General features: G+C 41.0%; 1 protein-coding gene across 2 annotated transcripts in view; it reads left to right on the forward strand.

The window, feature by feature from the left end:
• The window catches only part of TRIP4 (thyroid hormone receptor interactor 4), a gene marked incomplete at both ends in the record, with an annotated part of 58,954 nt that overhangs the window by 36,212 nt on the left and 6,896 nt on the right, over window positions 1-15,846 (forward strand). The window contains one exon of one of the 2 annotated variants that reach the window (XM_084239486.1): window positions 15,680-15,782. The exons of the other annotated variant lie outside the window; for it this stretch is intronic. Coding sequence (XP_084095612.1) covers window positions 15,680-15,782 — 103 coding nt within the window. The remainder of the gene's footprint in view (window positions 1-15,679; window positions 15,783-15,846) is intronic. 2 annotated transcript variants of the gene reach the window in all.

Genomic DNA, 15,846 nt, shown 5'->3' on the forward strand with positions numbered 1-15,846 from the left:
CTAAAATATATTTATGAACAGCAGAGGGAGCTGGAGGACTTAATTGGAAACTCAATTTACCGCCTTCATGTTTAGACACAGACTAGCAGAAATCCAAAATGAGAAAGTCCATCCTTGAACCATGAAATGTCTTATCTAATTGTGTGCATTTCCTATTCTTTAGGAATAGGAAATTATATTACTTTAGGCAGTAGGACTTCCACAGCTGTGTTTAAGAAATTGTGCTTAAATATTAATTTTCTCAATACTTTGTTTTCCAGACTTTTTTGCTTTTCTGTATTGCTATTACTGTCTGTTTTTTTTTTTTAATTTATTTTATCTGTTTATGCATACAAGAGCTAGGGTGTAGGTCAGAGGTACCAGGGGGAGAGGGATGGTGAGAGGATTCACCAAAGTCACAGTGGGGAGCAGAACAGGTAGATCTACTGAAATACCTGCTGAGGGGAGCAGCATGCGAGACAGGAGAGGCCTGCTGCTCCGTGTGGGTCAGCTCCCTGGGTGGGATAGAACTTGTGCTGCAGTGGCTGCCTGTAGTTTTATAGTGCTGAGACTTAACCCCTTATCCCACCAAGGGAGGCCCTATTACTGTCTGCTTTAAATAAAAAAAACCCAACTATTTGTGTCTTACCCTTTCTGCCCTTTCCTTAAAGATTTTAGCCAACAGTTATCCCTCTAGTTTTCTATCATTCATTTTGTTATGGATGGCCTCCAGAGCCCTTTTCTGATTACTTTTATGTTGTATGCATTTTGGCATAAGCTTTGACTTAGCCTTTTGTTCTGCTCTCATTGTGTGATTCAGACCTAGGCAAAACCATTGACATGGAGTTTCTTTGTCTTCCATACCCTGAGCCCATTTTATTCCTCTATGGGCCTTTTGCCCATTTTTGTCTTCTCCCTTTCATTTAGTCTAAAAATAATTATAGGGCCTCCCTGGTGGCACAAGGGGTTAAGATGCAACCTATGGGGCCTCCCCTAGTGGCGCAGCGGTTGAGCACTGGGCTGCGAAGCTGCCCGGAGCCTCTGTGGCTCCGGTTCGATCCCCGGCCCCTGGGGAGGGTCCGGCATGGCACGCAGGCCTCTCCTGCCACACCTGTTGCTCCCCTCAGCAGTGTGGTTCTCGTTCTGCCTGTTCTGTTCCCCACTCTGGCTCTGGTGAGTTCTCTTACCCTCCCGCTTCTGACTGTACCCAGTGCTTATATAAGTAAATAAATAAATCTTTAAAAAAAAAAAAGTAAATACTTAAAAAAAAAAGATGCAACCTATGAAGCTATCCATAGCCACTGCAGCACAAGTTCGATCCCTGGCCAGGGAGCTACCCACATGGCGCAGCAGACCTTTCTTGACTTGCTCGCTGCTCCCCTTAGCAGTGTAATTCAGTCAATCTGCCTGTTCTGCTTCCCTCTCTGTCTCTGGTGAATCACCCCCCACACACACACCTCTGGCCTGTACCCCAGTTCTTATATGCATAAATAAATAAATCTTTAAAAATAAATAAGTAAAAACTAAAAATTCCTTACACTGTTATAAGCTTTATAATTATGGAAGCTCTCATACTTTTTTTTTTTTTAAAGATTTATTTATTTATTTATACAAGCACTGGGTACAGTCAGAAGTGCGGGAAGGTGAGAGAATTCACCAGAGCCAGAGCAGGGAACAGAACAGGCACACTGACAAAATACACTGCCAAGGGGAGCAGCGAGTGCGGCAGGAGAGGTCTGCTGCACCATGTGGGGCCCTCACTGGCAGCCGGGGATGGAACCAGCGCTGCAGAGGCTGCGGGCAGCTTCGCAGCCCAGTGTTCAACCGCTGCGCCACCAGGGGAGGCCCAGCTCTCATACTTGTTAACAACTTAGTGTAACTTAATTATATTTTCTTAGGATATTCTAAGGATATTTTCTTCTTAGGATATTCTTTTTTTTTTTTTTTAAAGATTTATTGATTTATTTATACAAGAATGGGGATACAGGCCAGATGCACTGGAGGGCGAGAGGATTCACCAGAGACAGAGTGGGGAACAGAACAGGCAGACTGACGAAATACACTGCTGAGGGGAGCAGCGGGTGAGACAGGAGAGGTCTGCTGCGCCATGTGGGACCCTCACCAGCCGGCCGGGATCAAACCAGCGCTGCAGAGGCTGTGGACAGCTTCACAATGCAGCGCTCAGCCACCTGCGCCACCAGGGGAGGCCCAGCTCTCATACCTGTTAACAACTTAGTGTAACTTAATTATATTTTTTCTTAGGATGTTCTAAGGATATTTTCTTCTTAGGATATTCTTGTATGCAGCACAAACCCACTGGTTTTAGTGAGGGCCCTTTCTTTACTCTCATTTGTTGATCATTCAAACCACTACCTGATACAAGGCCAATCACTGAACAGTTACCAGTCTTTTTTGTTATATAAATTTGTGTAGAGAAGGGTAGGAAACTGTACTCCTGATTATAGAGTGTCACAAGAATTAGAAATCTGATAAAACAAATCTTTTCTGTTTCTCAAGGATACCTCTCTTTCAGGTCAACTTGATATTCCTCCTTGAGTTTATATTCTATCTTTTATCCTGGGAATGCTCAGGGCAATACATAGAAGTGTAGAAATCATCCCATATGTTCCCAGCTGGAGGTTCTGGCAACTCCTTATACATTTCTGATGTTTGATATTGAATATCCCAAAATGCCAAAAATTATTAATCCTCATCAAACAGGAATCCCATTCTCATTTTCCCTATGATAAACTTTTCTGTACTTTTGGTTTCTTTTCTGTGTTTGAATGTATCCAGAACTGATTTTAGCACTGTTTGAGGATTTCGTATTAGGAAAGGATTTTATCACTTTTAAAAGTAGTACTTTTGGTATTTGGCTTCCTTTTGGGAAGTGTCTCAACCATCTGTTGGTGATCCACCTATTTCTGGTTGTACTGGGTTTCTATGATGTGAGAAATGTGATTGCATCGTCTTTGTGACCAATATTCTTATTTGTGCAAGAATGAGTTGAGAGTTTAGGAATGATTGCTCTAGACTAACATTTCCCAAACTATTCTAGGTTAATTGAGACATACATTTGGACAGTGTATTTGGATTAAACAAATTTGTTTTTTGCAGAACTTCTAGAGTGCTTTATATACTAGTTAGTATTATGACTGATATATTTAGTGAAAGTAAAATGAGTGTTCTCCAAATTTTTTTTCTGCGTAGTAGAACTGGGTTATAGGCCAGAGGTGCAGGGGAGTAAGGGAATTCACTGGAGACAGAGTGGGGAGCAGGATAGGCAGATTTATTGAAATACACTGCTAAGGGGAGCAGTGGGCGAAACAGGAGAGGTCTGCTGTACCATATGTGGGTTAGCTCCCTGGCTGGGGATGGAACTCAGGCTGTAGTGGTGATAACATTCAGACTTAATCTCTAGTCCACCAGGGAGGCCCCCCAAATTTTTTGACTATACAATCTTTCCCCCACACATACTACCTACTTACATAGTTCAAAGCTGATATGTTGTGGCATAGAGAGTCTAGGAAGTACTAATCTGGATATATTTGATTTTCCTTTATCTTCATATATGGGACAGCTCACTGAGGGAGAACCATTCAGGAAACAGTTTCCTGACCTATGTCTTCTTTCTGCATCTCCATATGCTGAACTACATTTTCTTTGAAAACCTCTGCAGATCTAGTAATTTTTATTTTAACTGAAATTAATCTCCTATGTGATTTGGACCACATTTTACTTCTCCATCCTGTTCCTAACCTTCCTTTGCCAAAGAAACTCAGTAATTTACTTCCTGACATCACATTCTTGGCCTTTCTTTGATTAGTTAAAGTATACTAAGCCCTTACTATTTTTGGTGTAGTGTGATCATTTCTTTCCTTTAAAAAATGCACAAAAAATTTTATTAGTGATTGTTAAAAATCAAGTGCACTTAAAGTGACTTTAAAAATATATGCTTCAAATATTTTCCCCTGAGCTAAGAACTTGTCTGTCTTTTATCTTCTAAGTTTAGTATGGCTGGCATGGCTGATTTGTGCCAGAAAAAAATCCCACTAAACCCTCAACCCTCCTGAGTATCATGGCAGGGGATCTATCTAGACAAGATAGTGATGATTAAGAAAAGACTGTGGGCTCAACTCTTGGGAGAAAGGTAGATGAGAGCCATCTAGTTAAAACTTCTCCTGTATTCCCCTGGAAGGAGCCCATGCCTTTTGCCAGCATTTTATCTCCCAGCAGCAGATGTAAGCTCTCAAAAACAGCAGGGAGGATGTTGACTGTAACAGTGCATCAGGCTGTGGTTTGTAACCTCAATAGTAAGGCAGTTAAAACTTTTTTTTAACAAAGACATTTTGATTGCCAAATCCATAACCATTAGCAGCTGTGGTTTCAACAGTTCTCTAGACCTAACAAGTTTTCAAACAAAAAGTTGAGTTGGTGGCTTTTGTTTCTAGTGTCTGTCTTGTGTTCATGCTATTTTTATCCCTGCCTTCAATAGAAAATCTGATTTGCCTGAAATCTCCAAGGTCATTGATTATTCTATTTCTTCTGTACTGAACCATTTCTCTGCTACCAGCTTACTGACCCTTCAGTCCATTTGATATTATGATTTTTGTAATAGCCTGGATCCTGTCCTTAAGGAATTATGCTGAAGCACTTCTGCTGGGTGGCTATATTGACATCAGCAATAGAATTGCAATCTTCTCAGTTGCAATACAATTGCAATACTACTGTCTTTCCCAGTAGTATTACTGGGAAAGACAGTAGTATTACTTATCCTTTTTTCTTTTTTTAAAGTATTTTCTTTTTTTAAAAAAGTTTTATTTTTTTATTTATGCAAGAATCAGGGTACAGGCCAGATGTATGGGAGGGTGAGAGGATTCACCAGAGACAGAGCGGGGAACAGAAGAGGCAAACTGACAAAATACACTGCTGAGGGGAGCAGTGGGTGAGACAGGAGAGGTCTGCCCCACCATGTGGGTTGCTTCGAGGCCGGTGGAGATGGAACCAGAACTGCAGAGGCTCCGGATAGCTTTAAAGCGCTGCTCTCAACCACCTGCACCACCAGGGAGGCCCTATCCTTTTTTCTATGAGAGTATCAATGCCATGCAGACCTTCAGGAATATTGCAGATATCACTTCATTTGTGTAAATCATAAACTTTTATTGCCAATGAACTGTCTATAAGTCTGAGGTGAGAGATTAGAGAATGACGGAAGTAATAAGCAATATTCAAGTTAGCCATTGGCCTTGAAAAATTCAGTGCCCCCCAATTTTTTTTAAAGATTTATTTATGCATATAAGAACTGGGGGTGCATATAAGCACAGCATACAGTGCTGTGCTCAACCCCCTGCACCACCAGGGAGGCCCCCCAAATTCTTTTTTTAAAGATGTGAAGATGTCCTCTCTGTTTTACTGAGAAAAATATGCTAATCCCTGGACCTAAAATAGACATTTTTAAGGGATCATTAGGTCTGTATTGGAGACCCAGCTTAGAGGGGTACTGCATGTCTGCAACAACTAGCCTACTCCTAGGCAGTTCTTTTAAATCACAGCTCACTTGAGACAGGAAGTGTATTTTCAGATTTCTAATGAAGACTAGATCATTTGTTAGAGTTTCTAGATCAGAACAGACTATCTTTAGAGTTGTTTGTAACCTGATTATCAAGTACTCATTTAATGATTTAAGAAAGACAGTGTATATTTTTTAAGAATCCAAAAAGAGCTTTTTGCTTTGTGTTGTACTTATCCTGAAGAGAGGAGGGAAAAACTACTACTTTTTTTGTGCATTTATGTAAACTCTTTAATGTTCACTTTTCACCTGAAAATCAACATGTAATTCTTTTTCCTGTGTATTTTTTCATTAAGAAATACTTAAGTGACTGGGCCTCCCCTGGTGGTGCAAGCGGTTGAGCGCAGCACCGTGAAACTGTCCGCAGCCTCTGCAGTGCCAGTTTGATCCTGGCTAGTTGGCGAGGGTCCCACATGGCACAGCAGACCTCTCCTGTCGCGCCCGCTACTCCCCTCAGCAGTGTATTTCGTCAGTCTGCCTGTTCTGTTCCCTGCTGTCTCTGGTGAATCCTCTCACCCTCCCGCGCATCTGGCCTGTACCCCGGTTCTTGTATAAATAAATAAATAAATCTAAAAAAATACTTAAATGACTGCTATATATTTCCACGCTATTTTAGATACTAAAGGAAAAGAAAGTGTAGATCAGCCAATGGTTCTGTCCTCAGGCTATTTGCAAGACCACTAGGTAGGTAAGATATATAAACAATCAAATAAAAAATACAAAACAAAGATAACTGTCTTAAAAGAAGTAAAGACTTCTTCCAAGGAATTTGAGGGGAGAAAAGGTTGCTTTCAGTTGGGAGGGTTCCTCAAAGATTTTATTAAAAAGATGGCTTTTATATTAGCCTTCAAGGATAGTGATGAAAAAATCCTATCACATTTTGATCTGTTATTATGTGCCAGTACTTTTTTTTTTTTAAGATTTATTTATGCATACAAGAACTGTGGTGTAGGCCATAGGTGCAGTGGGTGAGAGGACTGACCAGAGACAGAGTGGGGAGCAGAACAGGCAGATTGACTGAAATACACTGCTGAAAGGAGCAGTGGGTGAGACTGGAGGGGTTTGCTGTGCCATGTGGGTCAACTCCCTGGCAGGGGATTGAACTCATGCTGCAGTGGCTGGTGATAGCTTGATAGTGCTGAGACTTTAACCCCTGCACCATCAGGGAGGCCCATACTTATTATGTATATTATTTTCTAATGCTCACAACTCCAAGCAAGATATACTTACTCCTTTTTTAGAGACAATATAACATAAGACTCAGAATTAAAATAGCTTGCATACTATCAGTTAGTAAATGGTAGAATTGGGATTGCTGTTAAATTTTCCTACTTAGTTGATAGAAAAGCATATTCCAAGGAGAAGAAGTAATGTGCAGTGGGAAGTTATGGGCCCTAAAGGGGAATAATATCAAACCAATTTGTTTAGAAAAAAGTGTGTTTGAGGGCCTCCCCGGTGGCGCAGTGGGTTGAGCGCAGCCCTGTGAGGCTGTCTGCAGCCTCTGTGGTGCCCGTTTGATTCCTGGCTAGGGAGATTCCCACATGGTGCGCTCAGTCCTCTCCTGTCTCGCCCGCTGCTCCCCTCAGCTGTGTATTTCAGTCCTTCTGCCTGTTCTGCTCCCTGCCCTGTCTCTGGTGGATTCTCTCACCCTCCCGCATCTCTGGCCTGTACCCCAGTGCTTGCATAAATAAATAAATCTTTTAAAAAGAAAAAGTATAGCTGAAAAGGAATAAGCTGCAAATAAGGATGGAAAAGTATATTATGGTTATATGGTGGATAGCTTACTGAGGTAAGACTTTTTTGTAATCTGTTGTGGAATGGGGAACAGGTGTTTTAAAGGTTGTCAGATCCTTGCTTGAGGAAAAGGACTCTGGTAGTAATGTGGAAAATGGATTACTATGTGACTTTGAGATCTTCTTCCATAGGTAACTAGAAGACCCATAATGTGTGTGTTGCTAGTCCCTTATTCTTTTCACCTGGAGCAGATATGCACTGTCTTTGTAGCATTGAGCTGAAATCCCTGACTCTGATGCTCTGCACATGATTTGTGCTGGTACTGATGCTTGGGAGTTTTATCCCACTAGCACCAGCTGGCATCATCTTTATTCAGCCCCACTAAAATACACAGTAGTTGTCTGGTCAAAGTGACATGATCAGTGTGTTGCTCTGATGTGAAAAATCTTTAAACCTTTCACCAGAGTGGGGCTTGAGGTTTGGTTATCCAAGGAACACCTTAAATTGCTTTGAAGTAAAATGTAAATGAGAACTATTTATTACAGAACTCAGTTACTTTCAGGATATGCTTCTTTGGCTCTGTTTTGCTTATGGCCTTTTTATCAGACTCATTTCCTTCTCTTTTTCTGAGTACTATCACTTCAGTCTTCTTGGAGTTGGTTTTCAACTAAGTAGATTTCAGAGCCTGATTTCATGCCCTATCTAGTTCCCCAAAGTTCAAACCAAGAAAACCTACAGCAAATATATGTTCTTTGTCAATGAATTCCTTCTTGAATGCTTGAGCTGTTAATCCTCAGGAGACAGGTGTAAGATTTCAGGTCATCTGGGGATTCATTGTGACATCATTTAGGGGTTACTGATCATTTCAGTACACAGACTAAATGCAAGCTTGCACAGTTGGTGAAAATGCCCACTTTGGCTCTGAATCAATTGTGGTTGCCAAAAAATACTAAACTTTTCTCATATGAAAATGACAAAAGAAATGTTTTCTAGATGACTGGTGAACAATTTCTCTCTGGAGAGGAGAAGAAAATGGTTGTTTAGTAGTTAATTACCTGTTATGTTAGACAGCTATGAAATTTATGAGGCGTGAAAGAAGAGTAAGCCCACCTCCCCCACTTGTCAGGCTGAAAACTAGGTGATAGGAGTCATGTTGTTATAGGCAAGAACAGCAGCAACTTCCTGAATAGTCTGTTACTAAATTTGAATGGTTGCTTTTGAGTTGCTTGATCCTAGAACCCACATTTCCTAACCTGTATTTTGTGCTTTCAGTGACCCTTAATCTAATATCCTCTCTAAATTAGATAATATGACATCCAGAGTTTATCTACATTCTTCACAAACATGAGCTTCCCTTCTCTTAATGCATTCTTTTTCTGGGCCAGCTGCACTTTGGTCATTTGATGCTCAGACCCCAAATCCCTTTCTTGCAGGTCTCTGACTTGTTAGTGTATGATGTGATCCACAGTGCCCAGACTATGTGCAGAGATTATGCTTTTTTGGAAGTGCTGAGGCTCTGTCAGACTAACTTTGCTTTAATGTATCTTACCAGGTAGTCTCCCAATGCATAGGCTTTACTTTTCTTTATTCCTCACAGGCTGCCTTGTTTTTCACCTGTTTCTTGAAAGGCCCCTGAAGTACAGCAGAGGAGCTTGGGAAAAGGGATATTCATGTGAAACTTGGATAAATTCAATTGGGAAAGTTGGTTTTTATGTTTATTGCGAGGCATGAATGTATCCAAGGAACCTCTTGTTCTGTAATTTCATTTACTCATCATTTTTGCAATTCTCATTATTTGACATTTGCTTATTCTGTTATAGCTTTTATTAAACATTGAACCTCATTCGCCATTTGCCACCAAGACACAAAAAGTTTTAATTTAGCTTGAGGGATAACAGATTATAATGTAGCCCCTGCTTTTACCCAGAGTTACAGTCTAAGAGTATCCAGTTCTCAGCCTGTGCATATTTAGCATGATTAAGATAACCTTAATGTTGGGCCTCCCCGGTGGCGCAGCGGTTGAGCGCTGGGTTGCAAAGCTGCCGCGGCCTCTGCGGCGCCGGTTCGATCCCCGGCTGCTCCCCGGCCACAGGAGGAGGGTCCTACATGGTGCGCAGACCTCTCCTGCCGCCCGCTGCTCCCCTCAGCAGTGTACTTCGGTCCTTCTGCCTGCTCTGCTCCCCGCTCTGGCTCTGGTGAATTCTCTCACCCTCCCGTGCTTCTGACTGTACCCACTGCATGTATAAACAAACAAACAAACAAAAACAAACAAATAAATAAGTAAATAAAACATGCCTCTATAAAAAAAAAAAAGATAACCTTAATGTTTAAGTTGGCAAATTCATTTTTCTTTCATTCGACTATACTTATCATGACTGTAGGTGCTGTGGAGTAGACAGACATAAACATAAAAATCCCTGCCACCAATGGAACTTTCATGCTAGTAAGAGGAGGCCAAGTTAAAAAAAAATTAAATTATATAGTATCAGATAATTGTAAATGCTATCAGAAAAAATAAAGAAGGATAGGAGTTTTAAAAGTTCCAGATTATTAATTTTGTGGTACAATTTTAAATAAAATGATCAGGGAATATTCATTATGAAGTTGATATCTATACAAAGTCCTGTGGAGAGAAGGCGGGAAGTACGTGGATACCTTCGGGGAGGAAATATTCCAGGAAGAGGGAATAGGCAAATGCAAAAACCCAGAGGCAAGAACAAGGAAGCCAGTGTGGCTAGAGTACATTGAAAGTGGGGGAGTGGGGCCTCCCCGGTGGCGCAGCGGTTGAGCGCTGGGTTGCGAACCTGCCTGCAGCCTCTGTGGCGCCGGTTCGATCCCCAGCTGCTCCCCAGCCACTGGAGGAGGGTCCCACATGGCGCGCAGACCTCTCCTGCGGCCCGCTGCTCCCCTCAGCAGTGTACTTCGGTCCTTCTGCCTGCTCTGCTCCCTGCTCTGGCTCTGGTGAATTCTCTCATCCTCCCGCGCTTCTGACTGTACCCAGTGCATGTATAAACAAAACAAAACAAACAAATAAATAAAAAAACATGCCTCTATAAAAATTAAAAAAAAAAAAAAAAGAAAGTGGGGGAGTGGAGGCATATTGTCTAGAGTAGGTTATGGTAAGGACTTTGACTGAGATGAAAAGCTGTTGATGAGTTGTAAGTGAAGGAGTGACATGATCTGATTTTTAGAAAAAATAGCTCTGGCTGCTCTGTTGAGGATAGATAAGAGGAAGTTTAAGGACAGAAACAAAACGATTAGGAGATTATTGTGGTAATAATCCAGGGAGACATTATGATGGCTTGGACCAGGGAAATAGCCATGGAGGTATTAAGAAGTGGTGATACGGACTCCCTGGTGATGCAGGGGTTAAAGTCTCAGCACTATCAAGCTGTCACCAGCCACTGCAGTATGAGTTCCATCTCTGGCCAGGGAGCTAACCCATATGGTGCAGCAGACCTCTCCTGTCTCGCCCACTGCTTCCCTCAGCAGTGTATTTCAGTAGATGCCCCTGTTCTGCTCCCCACTCTGTCTCTGGTGAAATCCTCTCACCCCCTGAACCTCTGGCCTTCACCCCACTTCTTGTATGTGTAAATAAATAAAAATAAATCTTTAAAAAAAAAAGTGGTGTTTGAAAAAAAAGTGGTGAGATACTGTATATATTTTGAAGGTAGAGTTGGCAGAATTTCCCAGTGGGCTGGTTGTGGGATTTTGGGCTTAAGTAATTGGAAGGATAGAATAGTGATTTAGTTATTTTAAAGGGGTATGAATAAGAGAGGCTCAGGTTTGAAAGGATATCCAGGACTTCTATGTGTGCGTGTGTGTGTGTGTGGTATATTTTACATAAAATTTAATTTTAAGTGTACAGATCAGTGGCACTAAGTACATTCACATTGTTGTGCAACCATCACCAGAACTTTTTCATCATCCCAAAGAGAAACTGTCTACCCATTAAATAATAATTCTTTCCTCCTCTTCCCTTACTCCCTGGTAGACTGTAGTCTACTTTCTGTCTCTCTGAATTTGTCATTCTTAGTATCCCATATGAGTAGAATCATACAATATTTGCCTTTTTGTGTCTAGTTTATTTCACTAAGCATAATTTTTCAGCGTTCATCCATGTTGTACTATGTATCAGAATTTCATTTTAAGGCTGAATAATATTGTACTGTATACCTACACTATATTTTATTTATCCATTCATCTATTTATGGATATTGGATTGTGGAAATTCTTGTGAATAATGCTGCTATACAAAAAATTGGTGTACAATTATCTGTTTGAGTCCCTACCTTCAGATGTTTGGGTATAGTAGTGGAATTGCTGGATCATGTGGTAATTTATATTTAACTTTTTGAAAAACCAGCAAACTGGGAGCCTTCCTGGTGGTGCAGGGGTTCTCAGTGCTATCAAACTATTGTCAGCCACTGTGGCATGAGTTCAATCCCTGGATAGGGAGCTAACCGATACGGCGCAGCAGACCTCTCCTGTCTCGCCCACTGCTCCCCTCAGCAGTGTATTTCAGTAGATCTTCTTGTTCTGTTCCCTGCTCTGTCTCTGATGAATCCTCTCACCCTCCTGCGCATCTGGCCTGTGCCCTGGTTCTTGTATAAATAAATCTTTAATATATATATAATATTAATGAAAAAAAAATATATGAAAAGAGGCCTCCCCTGGAGGCGCAGGCTGTTGAGCGCAGTGCTGTGAAGCTGTCCATAGCCTCTGCAGCGCCAGTTCAATCCCGGCTGGCCAGCGAGGGTCCCACATGGTGCAGCAGACCTCTCCTGGCGTGCCCGCAGCTCCACTCAACAGTGTATTTCATCAGTCTGCCTGTTCTGTTCCCCACTCTGTCTCTGGTGAATCCTCTCTCACCCTCCCTCACATCTGGCCTGTACCCCAGTTCTGGTATAAATAAATCTTTAAAAAAAATGGAAAAACAGCAAACTGTTTTCCACAGTGGCTGCACCATTTTACATTCACACCATCAGTGCACAAGGGTTCCAGTTTCTTCACATCCTTACCAATACTTGTTTTTTCCCTTGTTTTTAAATTTTGTTTTCTTTTATAATAGCCATCCTTGTCAGTGTGAAGTGGTATCTCATTGGGGTTTTGATTAGCATTTCAGGACTTTATATTTTCAGTTTTATTGAGATACAGTTGACTTACAAGATTAGTTTAGGTGCACAATATGTATATATTTCAAATGATTACCACAATAAACTTAGTTAACATCCATTTCTTCGCAATGTTATAAATCTAGGACCTTATTTTTTTTAAGATTCATTTATTTATGCATACAAGAGTTGGGGTACAGGCAAGAGATGTTGGGGGAGAGAGGATTCACCAGAGACAGAGTGGGGAACAGAACAGGCAGATTGACTGAAGTACACTGGTGAGGAGAGCAACGGGCAAATCAGGAGAGGTCTGCTGCACCATGTGGGTTGCTCCCTGGCCGGCCGGAGGATAGAACTCATGCTGCAGAGGCTGTGGGCAGCTTCATAGGTTGCGTCTTAACCCTTTGTGCCACCAGGGAGGCCTTTGGACCTTGTTTTTTAGCTCTGAGTCTGAAGGAGATCACCAAGATTGTGAATATATAGAGAGAAGAGGTATGAAGCCTGATCCCTGCAGCACAAATAACATTTAAAGCATGGGAAGATGAGGAACAGTCATTAAAGGGACAAAACCAGGATGAAAATAATATTCTGGAAGTCAAGTGAGGAGTGTATTCAACCATGAGGAAGAGATGAATTCTGTTAAAATCTACAGATATGTCAATTAAGATGAAAATGGAGACTGACCATTTGATTTAGCAAAATGGAAATGAATAATGACCTTTACAAGAATAGTTTTGGTGGAGTGATAGGAGTGAAAACCTGTTCATAGTGAATTCAAGAAAAAATAGGAGAGCAATTTGAGGCAGGGAGTACAAATAATTTTTGAATAAATTTTGTTGTAAAAGGAATCTGAGAAATTGGGCAGTTACTGAAGAAGAATGTGGGATCTGGAGAGGAGTTTTTGTTTATGGTGGACATTACAGAATGTAGGTTTGTTATTGGGTTTGATCTAGTAGATAGAACATTTATTGCAGAAGAAAGAGGAGACAATAACTATAATGGCTTGTAGTTTTGGAAAAGCAGAGCTGTGAGGTCCTGGCAATATTGTCCTTTGCTCAACACTTTCTAATACAAAGAGAAGATGGCAGAATTGAGGAGATGGCAATTGAGTCTGCTGCTGGTTTGTCTTCTGTTGAATTAGGTTTAAGATCTTAATGGCAGCTCTGGTTTTATTTTTTGAAGATTTATTTATTTATGCATAGAAGAACTGGGGTATAGGCCAGAGATACTAGGATGGGGGAGTGAGAGGATTCACCTGAGAGAGTGGGGAGCAGAACAGGTGGATTTACTGAAATACACTGCTGAGGGGAGCAGCTGGTGATACTGGAGAAGTCTGCTGCGCCAGCCTCTGGTTTTATTTATGCCAGAGCACCTCAGCTTTTCTTTGACCTTGCTTTTCTTTTATTTTTTCTTTTAAAGCTTTATTTTCATTTATTTATGGATACAAGAGCTGTGGTGTAGGCCAAAGGAGTAGGGAATGAGAGGATTCAGCAGAGACAGAGTGGGGAGCAGAATAGGCAGATCTACTGAAATACACTGCTTAGGGGAGCAGTAGGCAAGACAGGAGAGGTCTTTGTGCTATGTGGGTTAGTACCTTGACCGGGCATAGAACTCAGGCCATAGAGGTGATAGCACTGGGATGTAACCCCTAGGCCACCAATGAGGCCCCCTGACCTTCCTTTTCTTTCTAAACATGAGGTGATAAGAAGAGAATTTACCCTTTCATCTTTTGTCTTCATTTTCTACCATGAACTTTTTTTTTTTAAGATTTTTAAATTTATTTATACAAGCACTGGGTACATTCAGAAGCAGGGGAGTGTGAGAGAATTCAGCAGAGGCAGAGCAGGGAACAGAACAGGCAGATGGACCGAAATACACTGCTGAGGGGAGCAGCAGGCAACAGGAGAGGTCTGTCACGTGCCATGTGGGATCCTCGCCCAGTGGCTGGGGATCAAACCAGCGCTGCAGAGGCTGCGGGCAGCTTTGCAGCCCAGCGTGCAACCGCTGCGCCAACAGGGGAGGCCCTGAACTTTTTAACCCTGCCAGTGATATAGCTGTGGCAGATACTTGATATTAAGCTATGTTTTATCAAAATACTTGCGCTCTGTCCCATACTGATGATATGTGGGCAGGACCAAAAACTTAAAAATCCTTTCTCTGCAGCATTACCGTCTATGACAGAGTGGTCAGTAAAGAAGCTTAACTGTTTAAACTTCCTCTAGTTACAAAGAAATTTAAATTTTCTTATTTTACTAAAACCTTCATTTCTTCTTTAGAACCTCAGGTCTTTAGGGGACATAGCAGTTAAGTAAGAGTGGAAATTAATTTCATACTTATGATGGTACTTACTAGGAGAAAGGCTTTTCTGGTAGTGAAATCTGACCCATAATCAGTCATTTTTGTCCATCATGCCACACATAGACATCCCAAGATAGGAAGTAGTAAAACATCAGATCAATTGGGCATTGCTAGAGAGTACTTTCTGTAAATCTTTAGTTCCTGAAATTGTGAATGAATGGCAGCATAGTCTTATTTGAGCTTCTCTGTTTTTCTTTGCAGAAGGAATAAGAGTCTTAAGTATTTACACTGATTTGTTTTGTGATAAGACATCCAAAGGAGGTTTCTAAATAATTTTCAGAATTGCTCTACCAGTTTACCTTTTCACCCTGAGAAAACCTGGAATGCATCCAGCAAAACAGCTTTTGCTTGTTCATACCTTTCAGAATGAATCATCTGCCTTCCCTTTACTTTTTTTTTTTTTTTTTGCTTTTTTTTTTGTTTTGTTTTGTTTTGTTTTCCTTCCCTTTAGTGAGAGAAGGGCTCTGTTGACTGTTTTTGGCAGAATTTCCACAAATGTTCCTTTTTCTTAAGTCTTCCATTGCTTCATTTGAATTGAACCTGGTTGGGGGCGGGGGTGGGGTGGGGCTGGAGTGCCTAATATTCCTGAAGATCTCTGAGTCTCCTAACTCACAGTCACTTATATTAAAAGAACAATCAGTTCTGATTCTTCAGGGAAGATGTCAGGTTTTTTTGTTTTTGTTTTTTGAAGTTGTTATCATTATAGAAAGTTAGGAAAATTAGGCAACAGACTGCAATAGAACACTGTACTGAGACCTGGTGAAAGTTGAAGCTTTGGTCTTGCTTGTTGAGCATAGTCCTCTTTACCTGATATGGAGAGTACTATAATAAGAATGTGGAAGTGAAAGCTAGGACATCATTTGATCTTCTTGAAATTCAAAATATGTCCCAATTAGCTTGAACTTTTTATTTTTATATTTCACAGTATCCAGACATGAGTCAAGAATCTGATTCTCCATTTGTTTTCATCTGCACAAATCCCCAGGAAATGATTGTGAAGTTTCCTATTAAAGGAAATCCAAAAATCTGTAAGTCACAGCTTTGATCTAATTTTTTCTTTTTATTTTACATCTCATTAAACTTTTGAAAAAT

Source organism: Talpa europaea (assembly GCF_964194135.1).
Source record: "Talpa europaea genome assembly, chromosome: 8".
Classification (NCBI taxonomy): Eukaryota; Metazoa; Chordata; class Mammalia; order Eulipotyphla; family Talpidae; genus Talpa; species Talpa europaea.